This window comes from Chlamydotis macqueenii, chromosome 1 (assembly GCF_036417535.1).
Source record: "Chlamydotis macqueenii isolate bChlMac1 chromosome 1, bChlMac1.mat, whole genome shotgun sequence".
NCBI lineage: Eukaryota > Metazoa > Chordata > Aves > Otidiformes > Otididae > Chlamydotis > Chlamydotis macqueenii.
Genome location: NC_141556.1, coordinates 3,443,983 through 3,460,819, shown reverse-complemented (window position 1 = coordinate 3,460,819; position 16,837 = coordinate 3,443,983). Strand labels below are relative to the sequence as shown.

Below are 16,837 nucleotides of genomic sequence, written 5' to 3'. Positions count from 1 at the left end.
AGTTTGGCTGCCATTAAGCCTGTTAATCATGAATTTGTTCTAAACGGCACTATGGTAGAGCACATTTTTCTCCAGCAAAGTCTTGGGGGCTACCTGTAGCAGTTCAGGAGTTCCTGATGTGCAAAACTTGACTGTGGTAGTGTCTTTCCTAGTGCAAGTTTGCCCTCGCCAAATGTGTCTTCCTTAGGAGAAGAGGAATTGTGCCCTGAACTTCAATTGCTATATTTGACCCTCTATCTATTCCCTGTACAAAGAGTCCAGTGTGACTTTCTGTATGCCTACATTAGATACCAGTAACCCTTCAAATGTACTCCATTTCTTCATTGCAGACCTTCTCCAACACAGTTAGTCACAGATCTTCCTTGTGTCTCTTTCTTTTCCTTGTAAAAAAGCTTGCCTTTCAGTTTTAGTCAGTCTTTTTTAACTATGGCTCAGGTCTTTTAGTTCTTTTCCATTTTTTTTCAAATATTTAACTCTGTCATTGTACGAAAGATAGCTGAACTAGATCAAAAACCTGTTGACATAGATGTGTGTCATTGTCACTGTTCCATCCCTTCAAAATAATCTCACTGTTGCAAAGGTTGATTCACTCCCATGGTCCTCTCTTAGATCTAGGCCACCTTATTTTCCAAGAAAGAGTTTGTTCAGCAATTTACTCAAGCTCATACAGTAAATCATTGGCAGAAACAGGGAGAGGACCTGGGAGAGCTACCTTTCAATTATCCTGACCACCAAAGTGACATTCATGTGAAACATGGGGATACATTTTGTACCAACCTGAGCAACAGAAATGCTGTGCCATGCTGGAGGGGTCATTTCCCAGCCCAGCTGTCCCCCTGCTAAGTTTCTGATGTAAAGCCCATCCTTGAGCACTGGCTTTCATCTCAGGTGACCTTCTGTCTTTGGTTCCCAGCCCAGATGATGTCAAAGCATTGTCTCAGTGTTGGCAGTTGAATGAGAAATCTGTAACTTGCCCCTAATACTAATGCTCATTAACAGCCTTCAGTGTGATCATCTTCCCATATTTCCAGTAGCATCTCTTGTTTGATCAGGATCCTCAAAAAGGGATTATTTTTTTTCTCTATGGCTTCACTTAAGCTGTCCCAAGCTGCAGGAGCAGGGGAGTCTTCCCAATTAGTAAGACCTGACCAGATGTTCATCCTCCCTGATCCCCAGGTGTTGATTATTGCTCACCTGACTTTGATTTTTCTCTCTCTAGGATTGGTTTTGTCCATCTCTGAGTAACCATATGTTTAATTATACTCATGAAAATGACAGGGAACATATAGCGCCTTGTTCAAAAGCTTTAGTATTCACACAGAGAAGATCCCTCACTTCATTATTGCTCCTCTTGGAGTATCTTAATGTGCTTTATAATGGATAGAGAGCCGTGGTATATTTGCATGGCTGAAAAGGATTATTACATCTATTTTCCAGACAACAGATTTTGGCACAGATAATTTAAGTAGCCAGTAAGAGGTCTTCCAGCAGCAGTCACAAACGAGACCCAAAATGGTCACCATAAACTCTATTTTCTAAAAGTTCCCAGGAAACTCTCCTTTTAAAGAGCCATGCAGTGTGTCTTTATCAACCTCCATGAGTCTGACTGCATTGAAATAAATAAATATGTGACACATACAGCTTTGACAGGGCCACAGAGAGGTGGAAAAAAGTTTATTACAAGGAATGAGAAACATTGATCATCTGTATGTCTGATGTCAGTTGTTAGCTTTTGTTTCGTTTCCACCCACTGCTTGGTACAACTCAGATGAGTTTGCTGATGTGCTGTTTATCAAGCAACAGCACTGAGGAATGCAAATTACTGAGAGGAAAGTAAAGACGGAGTGAATAAATCAATGGTGAGAGGAGAAGAAGTTCCCTCTGATGTAATCACTGGGTCCATTTTTCACAGGTTCCAGGAAGGATATGCAGAAGCATGCTAAGTTGTGTAGATGTCAAAACGTCAAAGTCTAGTCACATTACCATCCATATCCTGCATTTTTTTTTTCCTCCTACATAAAGGCAAATTTTAGCCACCATCATGTTAGTAATTACTGGGGATTGTGCTGAATTTCATAAAGTATATCATGTAGGGAACACGTTACATAAATGAACTCACATAAACATCTAGGGTTCATACACTCTGTACAAAACCAGAAGAAACACAAACTTGCCTAAAGGGTTTTGATTATGAAAAGTTTCTCACTCTCCAGAAAGATCTCCAGGTTACTCTTCTACTTCTTCAAATTACTCTTGACAGGGATATTATACCAAGAAGGGGTCCTCATGTTTAAGATCTATGGAAGGCAAATGGTGATGCAAACTCCTTGGAGATCTCTGCTAGCTCTTCAGCATTGGTGTGCCCTCCTAACCCACCCAGGGAGGAAAGCCTGAGGTTCAAGCACCACTTACCATCACCTTATGCCGTCCAGTGAGGTTTGGGGACTCACACAGTAGCTGCACATCTGATACAGTCACTGCACAAGGCTTCTCACCAACCAAAACAGTGTAGTTCAGCTTGGCATTCCCTCCTGCCACTGGTGGGATCAGGTTCTTGCCCTGGATAGAAAGGAATATCACCCCGCCCACCCCAAACAAAAAAAAAACATCAGTGAGTTTGCCTTCCACTTCTACTTTGCTTCTGTGACACAAGTGTTAACATTGCACTTGACATTTCTGGTCCACTATTCTCTAACACAGAGAGGAAAAGCAAATTGAGAAAGTCACACAGAGGACAGTATGGATGGCTACAGACTGTAATGAGTCCAAACAGCCTATCCTGCTCCTCTCTCTGGAACTAAATGAAAAACATTGCTTGTAACTCTTACACAAACAAAGCCTCACAAAACATATTCAGGCAAGTAAGACAGACCCCATTCCAAACATGCAAGAAGGTATTCTGCAGGCACAATCATTTCTTTGCGTACACACCACGTACAAGTGCTGACACAGAAATGCTGAATCATAAACTTCCTTCTCTGTATTGCTGTCCAGATTACAAAAATGACAAAGGACTGGTGTAGGATTTAAGCAGGGGTGAGAGGAAGGTCTTGGAAACCCCCAAAAAAAAGAAATAGACTTGGGTGTTTAATTGCCAGCCTTGTTGCAGTGATAGAAAATGTTCCTCTCTGGTGAACAGCAATGGGTATAAATTTAAGCTACACACAGGTAGCTACAGTAAGAGTTTATATTTTTTAGCTACGGGTATCAGCAGATGCTGAGCAGTGATTTGTGTTTGCAGATGGTGACTCTGATCTGATGTGATATGGTAGGTGCAATGAATGAAGGAAGTTTCTGGGATGCAATCTGGAATCCACTGTGATTTGTGGGGTGCTGGCAGACACAGAGAGGCAATAGGCACCATGTGTTTGTCCTTCCTCATCCAGTCCTTGGTCTCCATCTCACCTTCAGTATGATGGGACTTCCTGGCTTCAGCTCCAGGATCCCTGAGGGATTGAAAACCTCAAATATAGGATTTGGGTAGTAGGTGAAGTTGGTTTTGTTGAGGATCAGCAGGGACTGCACGTTGTCAAGAATGAAGCCAAACTCCTCCGGACGTTCGGCGAGCTCAGATTGGTGATTGGGGTCAATGGCCAGCGCCGGAGCCTGACAGGTCATCTCTGTGCTGTTCTGCACCTCGCAGTTCTGGAGAAAAAAAAAAAAGCAACACAAGCAGTGTTATGGAAAATGCCCCCAGCCCTCCTAGCAGGCAGGTACCTCCTACTGAAATGCTAGCCCACCTACTGCCAGAGGACAGGGAAGAGTAGACCTCCTTGGTTATCATGAGACAGGCTGGTCCTCTACTGCTTCAAAACATACCCCATACACATCACGCAATGAAGGCTGGGAAGAGATCAGGAAAGCTTTGCTGTGGCAGGTGTGTGAAGCATTTTGCATTGCAATTGAGCATCCTGTGTCTCTTCCCTGAGGGAGCTCAGCCTCTGGGGTTGCCAGTGTCAGCATCTTCCCCTAATCTCATTTCCTTCTGGAAACAGAAATTTCCTCCTTTTCTTGTACAGCAGAGACTAGTCAAAGCTTCACTACCACCCTGCAATTAGCTCTCACACTCTGGGGATCACTCCAAAAGTGTATGTGCAGTGTGTGGTCAGCTGTGCCCAAGATCCCTGTTTGAACATTAGGTTACCTGAAATGAAGCCAAGGATGCTGGAGACATGAAGACAGTGGGGTAGGTCTCAGGAGACCCTGAAGTTTGGTTCCAGCCCTACCACAGACCTGCTTTTTTGTGTATTTAAGAAATGAGTAATAGATTGCAAAAGGTGTTTTACCCTGACCACCACTTTAAAGGACTAGGAACTACGTGTCTGGTTGTCCTTCAGGATCTGAGCCTTCATCCTTCTATACCATGGTTGCTAGCACAATGCATCCTGGTCTCGTAAAAAAACAACAGGCTCTTTGGGGAAACAGCACCAGCTCCACGGGATCCCAGCTGTGCTTGATACGAGAGTCTTCTCCAAACTAGTCTGATACCTCCAGCATTGAGGGCACACTCATTAGCACAGCTAGCACAGCTGAAGTGCTCACATGTCTTTGGTTCAAATCAATAGAGTTAAGTGACTTGGACCAGCCAGCTTCATATTGTAAAGTAAGTGAGATTTTTTTTGCTGTAACAGCTCTTACAAGAAAGAAAAGGCACCGGAGTACTTCCCAGCACAAAACTGATGGGCAGTTCTACATGAGCATGTGTGAGATGATGAATAGGCTTCATAATCTGCACAATGGCATGACTGTTTGACACCATTGTGTCAGGCAAGAGCTGGAGTCTGCTGGAAGAATAAGATGAAGTCACCCAGGCTTTTAATTCTGCAGGAAAGCTGGATAAGTGTTTGGCTGCCAGGAAAGGCAAAACATTACCAAAACATACCTATGAATATGCATAATCAGTTGGACCAGGGTTTTCGCAGAGTTCATGAGGGACTGGTAGATTGTCAGTCAAGATTCACATCAGACCCAGAAACCAATCTCAATGGATATTTCCTGAATCTGATGGGGTGTTAAAGGTGATAAAATTGCTTTGGTTTTGGCTTTATGAAGGGAGATACTAGTCTACTGGGATAAGACCAAAATTTAGGTGTCTTAATCTGCAAACTGCAGGTGCAAACGAATCTACCCCATATATTCCTGCATTTCCCTTTTGGATCTACTGCCATTATTCATGCGGCAGTAGATTATTTCAATGTCCACAAAGTGGTTTGAGAACCTTGTCTGGAAAGCCCATTAATTAATATTAAAATCTGAGAAATACAGAGGATCTGGATCTTCTGCCCCCACTCCAATTAATCGTCCTATGTTTTTTGGTTTTGGAGTCTCTTCTTCTGGGATGTTCTTTCACACTTGGTCCCAGAAAGTGCCCATGCACAGCCAACAGCTTTTCAGATGCTGTTACATAGCCACATCCTCCAAGCTATTGCAGGTATCAGCAGGTGCTGCTTGCTCCTGAGTCTTCTAATTTGAGGTGCTAAATTCACACCTTTTACAACTCTATCTGGAGCTGTTCAGCAGCTCCTGCTAATTGGCTCCGTCCAAGTGAATTGTCCTCTCAGACCTTAGTGAAGCTCTGCTGGCCTCTGCAGAGCTGCTTCAGATTCCTCACCGGTCACTGAGATTTGAATTAGGCTGTAAATCTAGCTTGTTAAACCTGGATACACTCTTGTAGAATCCCTAATATATTGTGAACACAGTGGTACCAGAGAATATTATTCACAATCCCTTCTGATCCCAGCATGCTTAACTAATAACCTGAATTTAGGTCTACTTATGGACAGGCATGGCTGATTGTCATGGTTTAGCCCCACTCAGCAGCTAAAATACCACACAGTTGCTCACTCACCTCCCCCCCTCCTCACAGCACCCCCAGTGGACTGAGAAGAATCAGGTTGCAAAACCTTCCCCTTAGCACCATCCCCACTTTATATACTGAGCATGACATCACATGGTATGGAACAGCTCTTTGGCTATTTTGAGTAAACTTATCCCAGCTGTTGGCTAATTAGTAACCTATCCGAGCTGTGTCCCTTAGCCACAGGTGCCACCAGCTCCAGTTCCTCTCCCAGCTCAGGTGGAAATTAACTCTATCCTAGCCAGAATCAGGACACTGATAAATAACACAAGTTATACGTGGGCCAAGAGGACAGGTATCCTCGACCCAACAGAAGGAATAGGCTCAGCAGAGAGCATGAGCTGAACACCCCTTCATGATGCCTCACTCTGTTCCCTCTTTGGTCCAGTGATCCTTCATGAAGAGAGGATGGAGTAATCTTTCTGAAAGCAAGTCATGCACTCTTTTCTGAATGCAATAGGAGATTTAAACCTCCAGAGCTGTTAGCCAGCTCCTATCACCACGGCCGGACATGTCCCCTCCCCAGCCCAGCAGGCATACTCACGTTGACATGTTCCTTTCCACCGTGCTTTGCCCGGATCTGAGGGTTTTGGATCAGGTCTAGGTGAGTTCCCCACACCGCAATGGGTGTGTTGCCGCTAGACAAGAAGAAATGGAAGAAAAGCATGAACCCAGCTAACAGATATCAGCACTGATTGCATGAGAAATTGGTGGTCTGTATTCCTAAATGTTGACGGCAAAGTGTCTGACCACAGACACTCACAGTCCCATAGGAAGGAAAGGATAAACAAACCAAAGCAAATAATTTTTCATTAATTCAAAAGGGGAGAAATAATTAAAAACACATGCTTGCTAAAACTGTCATATCAAGCAGGATCTTGGTGGTTTTCATTGTCAGGATTCAGCAATCACAAGCTTTGGTAATGAGAAGAAGAGTAGGAAATTTGAAGGTCCCTTCCAACCCTAACCATACTATGATTTTATGAGTCTAAATTTAACAGAGGCTCTTCAGAATGGTCCACAGAATAGATCTTCTGTATTAATTAAAGAAGTCAAAAAAGCCCTCATAGGTATTGTCCCATGTAAGCAGTCCTGAGAATTCAATGTTACCTTGATTGAGGGCTGTAGTCTCATCTTGCATACTAAACCTGCTATAAAATCATCACCCTGAATAAGATAATATCACCTCAGTGAACACGCTTCAGTGCTGCCAAAAAACCCAGTCCTGCAGCATCTAGAAGAAACAGAGACAAAGTCTTCAGCCTTGCTGTGCATAAGATGTTTGACTGGTTTCCATTTGATGACCCAGGCAGATAATCTCTGCCATGTATGTTAGATCCAACGTATGACAGAATAGAGATTTCCAGTCTCTGTGTCCTTTTTTTTTTCTCAGACAAGGACTGATTTCCTGAGAAAGCAGATTCTTACAAGCCACAGCTGTGCATCTGGTAGATTTTCTTGCTTTTACAACATCTCTCTCAGCCCAGCTTCAGATGGGGAGATGTAGATGGAGCCCTTCTCGTTCCCTGCAATCACTGTCACCAGAAGGAAACAGCTTTCAGAAACACCCTTCTTTCCTTTCCCTTGCCTCTTCCAGCTGCAGCCAGCAGTGCTGTTTGTGGGACTTTGGGGAGTGGAAGGTAGGGAGGAAGGAAACTGCAAAGGAACATTCCCAGGGTTCAGTTGAAGCCAATGTGTGGGTTGTCTTTAAATGCCGTGTTAAGGGGAAGGGTTCACCATAGGCAACTTAGGCCATTCCAAATCAAAACACCGTTGCTCTACCAGGATGAGATTTCCCTTTGCAGCACTGTGGTGGAGGCCATGTGATTTAGGAGCTGAAGGGGGAAAAGTTATCTGAGAAAGGAAAACCTTCAGTTGTCAAGATTCACACAGCCAGGGCAGGATGAGGAAATGGCATCAATGGACAGCTCTATCTCTGAGGGTTTCCCAGGGTGAGGAGCTCTCATCGGTTTCAGCACCTGCATCCATAGCTCTCCTTGGAAATCGTCCAGGCTGCAACTTATTTCCTGAAGCGCTTTGCTGAGAATGGAGGCCATGCGGAAATTGGTGGGATTGGGAAAAGAAAGCTCAGAATCCCTTTCCTGCCTCTAGGTAAACCTACACATACATGAAAGGTGAAACAAGTGTGTTATAAATGAGAAAACACCAGAGAATAAACACACTGTAAGGAAGAAGTCTATATTGGCCAACGGATCTCCCCTAGCTCTGACCTTTGTTTCCCATGTTCTTTATTTATCTTCCATTATTAATCAGATGGGGCAGGGAGGAATGAATGCAAATATACATGTCTGCTCAATAGTGTAGCTATCAGGTCTCAGCGAGCTGGACACAACTAGCTGAGACTGTGCTTCACCCCTCTAGCTACACCCATGCTGATAAACCAAACAAATGGTCAGGACACCAGCTCAGACACTGACTGGTGGCCACCAATGCCGATAATCTGCTAGCAGTACCAGGCCATGACTGGTCATGGTTCAAGCGACAGCAAGGGCCAAAGGGCCAGGCAGCACTCCCAAGAAGCAGGAGAGATGAAGTTAAATTGTCTTTGAAGGAGGAAAGATCATTGGCAGTATGGATGAGGGCTATGCATGCTCGCTGGATTCAGGATCAAAGAATAGACTTGAATTAAGTACTTACTAGTTTTTGAATTAAGTACTTACTAGTTTAAACATAGCCTATGTGACCAAGAAGCCTGTAAATTTGAAGTCATGAGCCATGACCTTCAAATAGAGGGAGGTAGATTTAGATTGGATATTAGGAAAAAAAATTTTACAGTGAGGATTGTAGAGCATTGGAACAGGTTGCCCAGAGAAGTGGTAGATGCCCCATCCCTGGAAATCATAGAATCATAGAATCATAGAATGGTTAGGGTTGGAAGGGACCTTCAAAGGTCATCTAGTCCAACCCCCCTGCAAGGAGCAGGGACATCCCTGACTAGATCAGGTTGCTCAGAGCCTCATCCAGCCTGGCCTTGAATGTTTCCAGAGATGGGGCCTCCACCACCTTTCTGGGCAACCTGTTCCAGTGTTCTATAACTCGCATCGTAAAAAAAATTTTCCTAATTTCTAATCTAAATCTACCCCCCTCTATTTTAAAACCATTACCCCTCGTCCTATCGCAACAGGCCCTACTAAACAGCCTTTCCCCATCTTTCTTGTAGGCCCCCTTGAGGTACTGGAAGACCGCTATCAGGTCTCCCCGGAGCCTCCTCTTCTCCAGGCTGAACAGCCCCAACTCTCTCAGCCTGTCCTCATAAGAGAGGTGCTCCAGCCCTTTTATCATCTTCGTGGCCCTCCTCTGGACCTTCTCCAACTGGTCCATGTCCTTCTTGTGCTGGGGGCTCCAGAACTGGACACAGTACTCCAGGTGGGGTCTCACCAGGGCAGAGTAGAGGGGGAGAATCACCTCCCTCGACCTGCTGGCCACGCTTCTCCTGATGCAGCCCAGGATGCGGTTGGCCTTCTGGGCCTCAAGGGTGCATTGCCTGCTTATGTTGAGCTTCCCATCCACCAGCACTCCCAAGTCCTTCTCCTCAGGGCTGCTCTCAATCCATTCCCCACCCAGCCTGTATTTGTGCCTGGGATTGCCATGACCCAGGTGCAGGACCTTGCACTTGGCCTGGTTGAACTTCATGAGGTTGGCACGGGCCCACCTCTCCAGCCTGTCAAGGTCCCTCTGGATGGCTTCCCTCCCTTCCAGCGTGTCGATGGAAATGCTAAAGGCCAGGTTGTGTGAGACTCTGAGCAACCTGATTTAGTTGGGGATGTCCCTGGTCCTTGCAGGAGTATTGGACTAGATGACCTTTGAAGGTCCCTTCCAACCCTAACCATTCTATGATTCTAAGTTTCTATGACATCTGTCAGCAGGTGCTCCTGTGACACTTTTCTGACTTGTTCCTTATGGTCTTTCATTCAAGTAATGTCTGTATGGACTGATCCATGGTTAGGACAACATTTGACCTTGAGTTTTGCAGGATATCTCAAGTCCTTACTCTCTGAAACCATCAGCTGTGATGGGAAATTTCTAATGGGAAATTTTATGGGGCAAAACCACATTTTGCCATTTCTGTAAGATCTGCTTAAATGACTGAGTTTCTTGAAGGCACAGAGGATTTCTTCTGAAGTCGTACATCCACTTGCAAGAGACCTCCCCTCCCTGTCTTACAGGAAAAATACCTTCTCCCCAAAATCCAGCTTCATATTAAGTATTCCTCATATCACCCAAAGAGAGCTAGCTCACCAGAGAACCACAAGAGAAGTGTATAAACCAAGTTATTCTTCACTGTCCTGGTTCTTCTGGATTTTTGTCTGTGGACCTGTATCATCTTTATTGTTATTTATTATTATTATGAATCTCTGCTGCTTCAAACTAGAAGAGATTTTGTATCTTTAGTCAGCTGAAATTTTTATATGTTCCAGACGTATCAAATGTGTGCACATATGTACAGATATATGAGTGTGTGTATATATACATAAATCCTTTTATTTAATCAACCAAATCTGTGCACACAGTTTTAAATCCATGTGTTAAAAATTCTCTGTTTGGTTTAGAAACCAAGCTTGCAGGCTCAGACTGCAGTTATTAAGCCCAGCCACAGCACTGGATCGGAGTGGGGCCTTTTCTCTGAAAAAAAAAGCCAAAGCAGTTGTGTGCTGAAGAGACAAAATCACCCCCAAACCCTCTCTGGCTTGCAAATCAAGCAAATACAACTCTTGCTTGCCTTTGCATGAAAACCACCAGACACTGCCTTCTGTGTCTGCAGGTGAATGCCCGGTCATTGGCCACTTCTCCGGGTAGGATCAGAGCCCTGAAACTTGCTCCTGCCCAGCAAAATAACAGAGGTGCCAAGTCTTTCTTAATTTAACTCATTTTTATCCCCAAAATTCTGAGCATAATTTTCTATCTACAGACTCAGATAATTGCTGGATGTAACTCAAATTAAACTCAGAACAAAAGTATTAATGAAGCCTCATAAAATTCAAGTTACCTGCCAACCCAGTGTAAGTATATATACATTTTTTTTTTTTTTGGCTATGAGAGTAAATTAGTAGTAATCTTTTCTTTATTGTCTTGGAAAATGGCACTTGAGAAGGTTTTAAGCCAGGCTCAGCACATTCATTCACTAATTTTGCAAAGCTGGTTTAGTAGCAATCATCTACCCCTCAAAACAGCTTAGCCCCACAGCCAGGAGTGATGAATCAGAGAAGCACAGTGGATTTGCTGTAATGAACCACACTGCATTACAAATATACTGAGGAACAACCTCCTCAGCCTATCTCCAGATCCACATGCCTTGACTTATTTCTTACTTGATTCTCAGGACTGGGGTTGGCTGCATTTTCATCCAGCTCTACGTGGAGGCCTTACTCTAATGTTTGTCTCTGTTTTGACCTGCTGGATGAAGCTCCACAACTAACAGTTAGAGTGCTTAGAAGTGTCCCTGACCCTGAACCACAGTGGTAATCCTGGATATTGCATCTTCTCTCACCCCTTTGGAGTGATTCAAAAGTGCACAAGAAAGAGGATGAAGGTGGAGGTAGGAAGGTCTGGTCAAAATTAGACACCTGCTGCCGCTCAGCTGGATGCTTTCTGATTTTGGAGACACGAAAAAGAGCAAAGATTAGACACCTACCTGAATGCTGAGACAGGTAGAGTCCCAGTCATTCATCTCAGCAGCTACACACGCTGCAAGTAAGCCAGCACCCACTAAACAAGCACTTCTTAATTTCATTTATGCTGGGAGGTGGGACAGGAGATCCAAGGCATCAAGCAAGAGGATTCAGAGTCTCTGCACCCCTGGGCTGAGCAAAGCTTTGTCAATACACCTGAAGCATCTTCTTGGTTGCTTCTTTTTCTCTTGCTGGAAGCTTCAGCAGAGAAACCAAGGAGCAAATGAGCCCTCGAGAACTTCTCTTCTCACCTCCCAGCCAGACCTGAGGCCAGGCTGAGGAATGCCCCCATGCTGCAACTTTCCTGGGGAGAATAGGGGAATTCACTCTCCTAGGCTGTCAATCTGGCACCTTTTAACTGTCACTGAACTCACTTTAATAAGGAATGGAGTAAAGCGATTTCTCATTTCACTGATAACCTGAACCCTGACTGAAAATAAAACCCCCAAATGGAAAATCCAGACACTAAAGCTTCAAGCCCAATGTGCAAAGATTCAATCCGGCTAAATCGGTAAATTCCCTCACGGTAATTAAAGGCACTAATTGATTTGTGAAAACATCTTCTGGATGGAAGCTGAACTGGGGAGATTTACAAGCCCTGCTCCTAATCCCCAGATACTCCAATCAGTCCAATTTGACAGGGGAGCAGAGAGCTGCCGTGGATGAATGAGGGGAGACGAAGATTTCTTATTTTGTATCTTTTCAAGGAAATACCAGTGCATTTAATGACCAATTTCTCTCTTCCCGAGGCCATTTCTGCAGGCTTCTGAGAGCATTTGTGTGTCACTTTGATGCTTTCCACAACCAGGGCAAATGCTCCTCTCAAACACCTTCACGTGAACCCTCTGAATTCACTAAAGCAGCATCAATGGGGTGAAGAGAAAAAGGGATGCCTAACAAGGAGGAAGGTCCTTTGATAGGGCAGGGACCAGAGCTCCCTTTGTGTTTCATTTTGGGAGACAGTCCTGGGGTTTTCAGGCACCAAAAAAGTAATGCTTAGGCCTGGGCCAGCATGTACATGAAGGCTGTGGGAAAGGTGGGAATTGCTGCTTTCAGATCCAAGGGAGATTCACTTCTCTAAGCACAGTTACGACATTTTTGCCTAGGTTTAAGAGATCAATGAGTGGTCCTGCTGCCATGCAAAGCTGTGGACCCGGACCAATAGGGTCCAAAACACAGCCATGACCAGAAACAGTAGGAATTGCAGCTTTTAGGGATACAACTGCGTAGTTTAACCAGCCCCAGTGATCTGTAATATTGCTCAGACAGGGAGCATCCTGGTGCTGGAGATAAATCCCAGGCTGTGGTAACAAAGGAGACAGCTTTAGCACTAAGTTGGAGATCTGCTGCACCTGCTTTTGTTAATAAAACTCGAAGTCTCCAAGGCAAGTTTCTGGTGAGCACCGGCAGTTGGATTTTGCTGCATTAAGCCAGGAAGCTTTGCTCTGCTAGTGAAGACGGGGTGCAGGATCATTTAGACTTGGACCATGCAGGGTTTGTTTGGAAAAAGGACACTTCTGCTGCTCATTCCTCACTAGACTGTGGAAATTTTGTCCTGGGGTACGCATGAGCACAGACACACATTGAACATCCAATATATTACAACGAATGCACAATGCGCTGCTGGCCTGTTAGGTCTTCCAAGGAGGTAAGTCCACGAGCACTTGTGGTTCTTGGGCTCTAGGAAGTAGCTTCGCATAAATCTATTTCTTAGTGACCACAATGCTTAGCAAGCACTTTTCTGTATCAAGGACCAACATAAACACACCAGTGCTGTGTCAGAAATCAAGAGGAGGTGGTAGGAGGTGTCCACAGGCTGCTTACCTGAAGATGCTCCACTCTGGCTCAATCCTCAGGATAGTTGGATCCTCCACATATTCATATTGCAACTCCTGATGTATTTTGGCCTTGTCCACTCTCACAGACACCTTCACCTTCTCAAAGCCTTCATCTGAGGCAGTTGTGTTACAGACAATATGCTTGGTGGATCTCCTGTGAGCAGAAACAAGTAAATATAAACCAGGGGCTACTAGCAGCAAAACAATGGTGCCAAAAAGAGCCCAGCTTATGTCCATTCTTATGTCCAGTGACCTTAACCTATGCACTACGAAGTGGTGAAATGCATGGCTACGGGAACATGCTGTGAATCGTCTGACACATTGATCTGAGGGACTGACACAGCCAGTTTACTTGTTTAAATAAAACCACAAGAGCCATCACTTCTCAGGTCTCAGAGTGAAAACAGAACCCCAAGGGAAGTGCAAAACAGACCTCTCTCCAGAAGTATTTCTGTGTGATTAAATACTTGATGGATGTTTCCTTCCTGTCTGCAGACACATGCAGCAGCAGCTATAAAAAGGGATGTTCGCACCTCAGCTTTCCAGTCTGGGATAATAAAGGTTACTTTGCACCAGGACTGTAAGTTTTGTTTAAGTGCAGTCTGCAGCCTGCCTGGGACCTTTGCATGGAAGGTGCTAATATAGTGCGAAGCATTTTATGATTACACTCAAAGAGGATTTTGCATAAACATATTCTTTTGGGCAGTGCTCAAAACCATCTACAGGTCTGAATTTTGCAGTGGCCCTTACCTTCCATAAAGAGCCAAAAAATCCAGGCTCCAAACACCCTCAAGTCTCCCCAGTCCTGTGATTTGTGATGCAGCCTCATCTTATATCCCTAGAAAGGATAACGAAGGGTGCATCCTTCCCTTGCAGAGTGGCACTTGCCTTCACTGACTGCACCCTCCAGCTACTCTTCAAATTTCCCTGAAAGACCACGCTCAATCCCTCCTAAAACTCCCCAGTCTCTTCAGTAAACATCTCCAAACAGTTGTGGTTCTCACTTGGCCTTTTAAATCACAAGCTGTGACTTCACCCTGCTGAATTATAGATGCTGAATCACACCGTAGTCATGACAGGCAGATAAACAGGATCCCCACAGCTGGAAGAGGGAAGGGCATCGCCCCAAGACAGTGGTCCCAGGTCTCCTGTGAATAAGCCCTTCTTCTGCCAAGGACACGCTGGGAGAAATGTGCCAACTTCATCTTCAGCCTCCACTGATATTGGCAGGAAAATGTGTTGTGCTGGGTAGTTTTGAGCTGCGGGAGCCCCTGGGAACAGGATTCAGGCTCATTCTCACAGAGATCAGGGAACATTCAGCAGGTAACACTGACATTAAGCCTCTCTGAACTGCAATTGAACAGGAGCCAACCCAGAGCTGAAATGTTGCAAATCATCCATTTCTTAGCACTACAGGACTATTCTGGATAAAAGGGAGGTGTTTTAATGCTTAGAACTGACGTTGTCAGATTTTCTTTGTCACCTCCGCTAAAGCAGGGACATGAAAATGAATCTTTTAAATGACATACTCCCAGAGCAAGTAGCAAAGCATGGGACCATGGAGAATTGTAGTGAAATTTGACAAGGAGCCATGGAAAAAAAGCACATCAAATACCAATCAAAACAATGAAATAAATCCTATTTTCCAACCCCAAAACATGCACAGTAAGGTTGCACACAGTACAGAATGCAAAAGTCCCATTGCTGAATAGACATGGCCACAGGCAGAAGAGGCACATGAGGGACAGAGTGTCTGGGCTGCAGAAGTCTCTTGACTATTATTGCCCACATCTTTCAGATTCAAGCACACACAGTAGGAAGGACTCATCTGTACCTGTAGAAGAGGCAGGGTTGTCGCCCAAAGGTCACGATGACATTGCTGCCCGCATTAAGGTTGTTGCCCGTAATTGTCACCTGGGTGCCACCTGACACTGGTCCCCGCTTCGGCTTGAGATCAGAGAGTGTTAGAGTCTGTGAAGGCAAAGGGTCATGTTGAAAACACAGCAGAGGAGCATAGGTACCTTCCCTCTCTTGTTTTAGTGATGGAGAAAGATAGTCACCCCCACGGGACTTCAGAAGACGACCATATCTTCTGGCCAATAGAGAAGCCTAGAGTGACTCCAGCCCTATCATAGACACCCTGCTTGAATGACAAGTTTGATGAGACGAGTTTAAACCTAACACCAGTCTGTTCTCCTCACTCCTGCAAAATCAGGCCTGCCCTTGTACCCACTTGGGAATACTCTGTGCTTGCAAAGTCAATTCCACACCTGGAGCAGCTGAAGCCATGATCTTCTATCTCTCAAACTGTTTGACACAGCTCAGGTGTCTTTTTGCCATCATGCAATACCAGCTCTGCAAGATAAACTGGGTCTTGAACTGAATCTTAATGGAGACTCTCCAACTCCAAACTGTGGAGCTCACAAGTGATGAAAACATTCACATCTTTAAAAGATTACTCTAAATCCTATTGATCTGGCAAGGGGACAGAGCCCACTGTAAAAATCCAGAGAGATGCCTAAAAATTCCCCCTGTGCTCAGGAGTTTTTTTCCCCTGGGAAGAAAGAGAACTGCAGTTCAGCAGAGCATCTGACTTCATGCTTTGTCTCTGCCACGTGCCCACCACATGACCCCAAATCCTTCTCTTTTTCTTACCAGACCTGGATGCTGAGACAATCTAGTATGCATGAGCGTCCTACACTGATACAGCATGATGGTGCTTGTGTTGAGATGTACTCAGAAATACTACAGCCACAAAAAGAGCACTGCCCAGATGAACACCTTTTTCCTTTTTTTCTGCTGATTTTCCAAGCCTCTTTTCCAAACGTAACACAGTGCTTTGTTAATATATCAAAAAGGGACACAATTCCTTTAGGGGCCCCAAATCTCAAATCTCTTTTTCTTACCCTCCTGCTCTCCCTTCTTCCCAGAATCAAGACAAAATACTTGCACTCTGAAGGCACAGATCACCCTGCTACCACAATGCAGAGAGGAGACATCCATTTTCAGGGAGAAATTTGGAGTTACAGTTTATTCTTTCATTTGCATTTTAATAGAAAAACTTTCCACTCAGTCCCAAGTGAAAAGCTACTATATGCATTTAAATGAAGATTATTTTCTTCCCCTCTCTTTAAGAACGATGACACAAATGCTTGAAGCTCTCCTCAGCTCCTCTGAATGAGCAGGTACATCACGCAGTCACCTTATTGAGCTTTGGAGACCATTAATCCGCATTTACAAAACCCCCTGACACACACCACAGCTCCCTCTTTCACGCACACAGAGCCCTCTCTGTTCCTGTCCCCACCTCTGACTAATCATTTTTAAAAAGAGTGGCAAGGTTTCCACTTTGCTTTTGTTCAAAATTAAGCTACTGCATGGAGAAAGAGCTGAACATGAAAATCAGATGTAGAGCTCTGTAGAAAAATCTGTTGTCAGAGGTGGACACTTCT

The 16,837-nt window shown here is 44.6% G+C and overlaps 1 protein-coding gene across 1 annotated transcript in view; it reads right to left on the bottom strand.

The window, feature by feature from the left end:
• PLXNA4 (plexin A4) overlaps window positions 1-16,837 on the bottom strand; it is a 414,876-nt gene that overhangs the window by 46,598 nt on the left and 351,441 nt on the right. The window contains exons 14-18 of the mRNA XM_086744556.1: window positions 15,220-15,356; window positions 13,372-13,539; window positions 6,402-6,495; window positions 3,406-3,645; window positions 2,413-2,559 (exon numbers count right to left, since the gene is read on the bottom strand). Of these exons, the coding sequence (XP_086600682.1) occupies window positions 2,413-2,559; window positions 3,406-3,645; window positions 6,402-6,495; window positions 13,372-13,539; window positions 15,220-15,356 (786 nt within the window). The remainder of the gene's footprint in view (window positions 1-2,412; window positions 2,560-3,405; window positions 3,646-6,401; window positions 6,496-13,371; window positions 13,540-15,219; window positions 15,357-16,837) is intronic.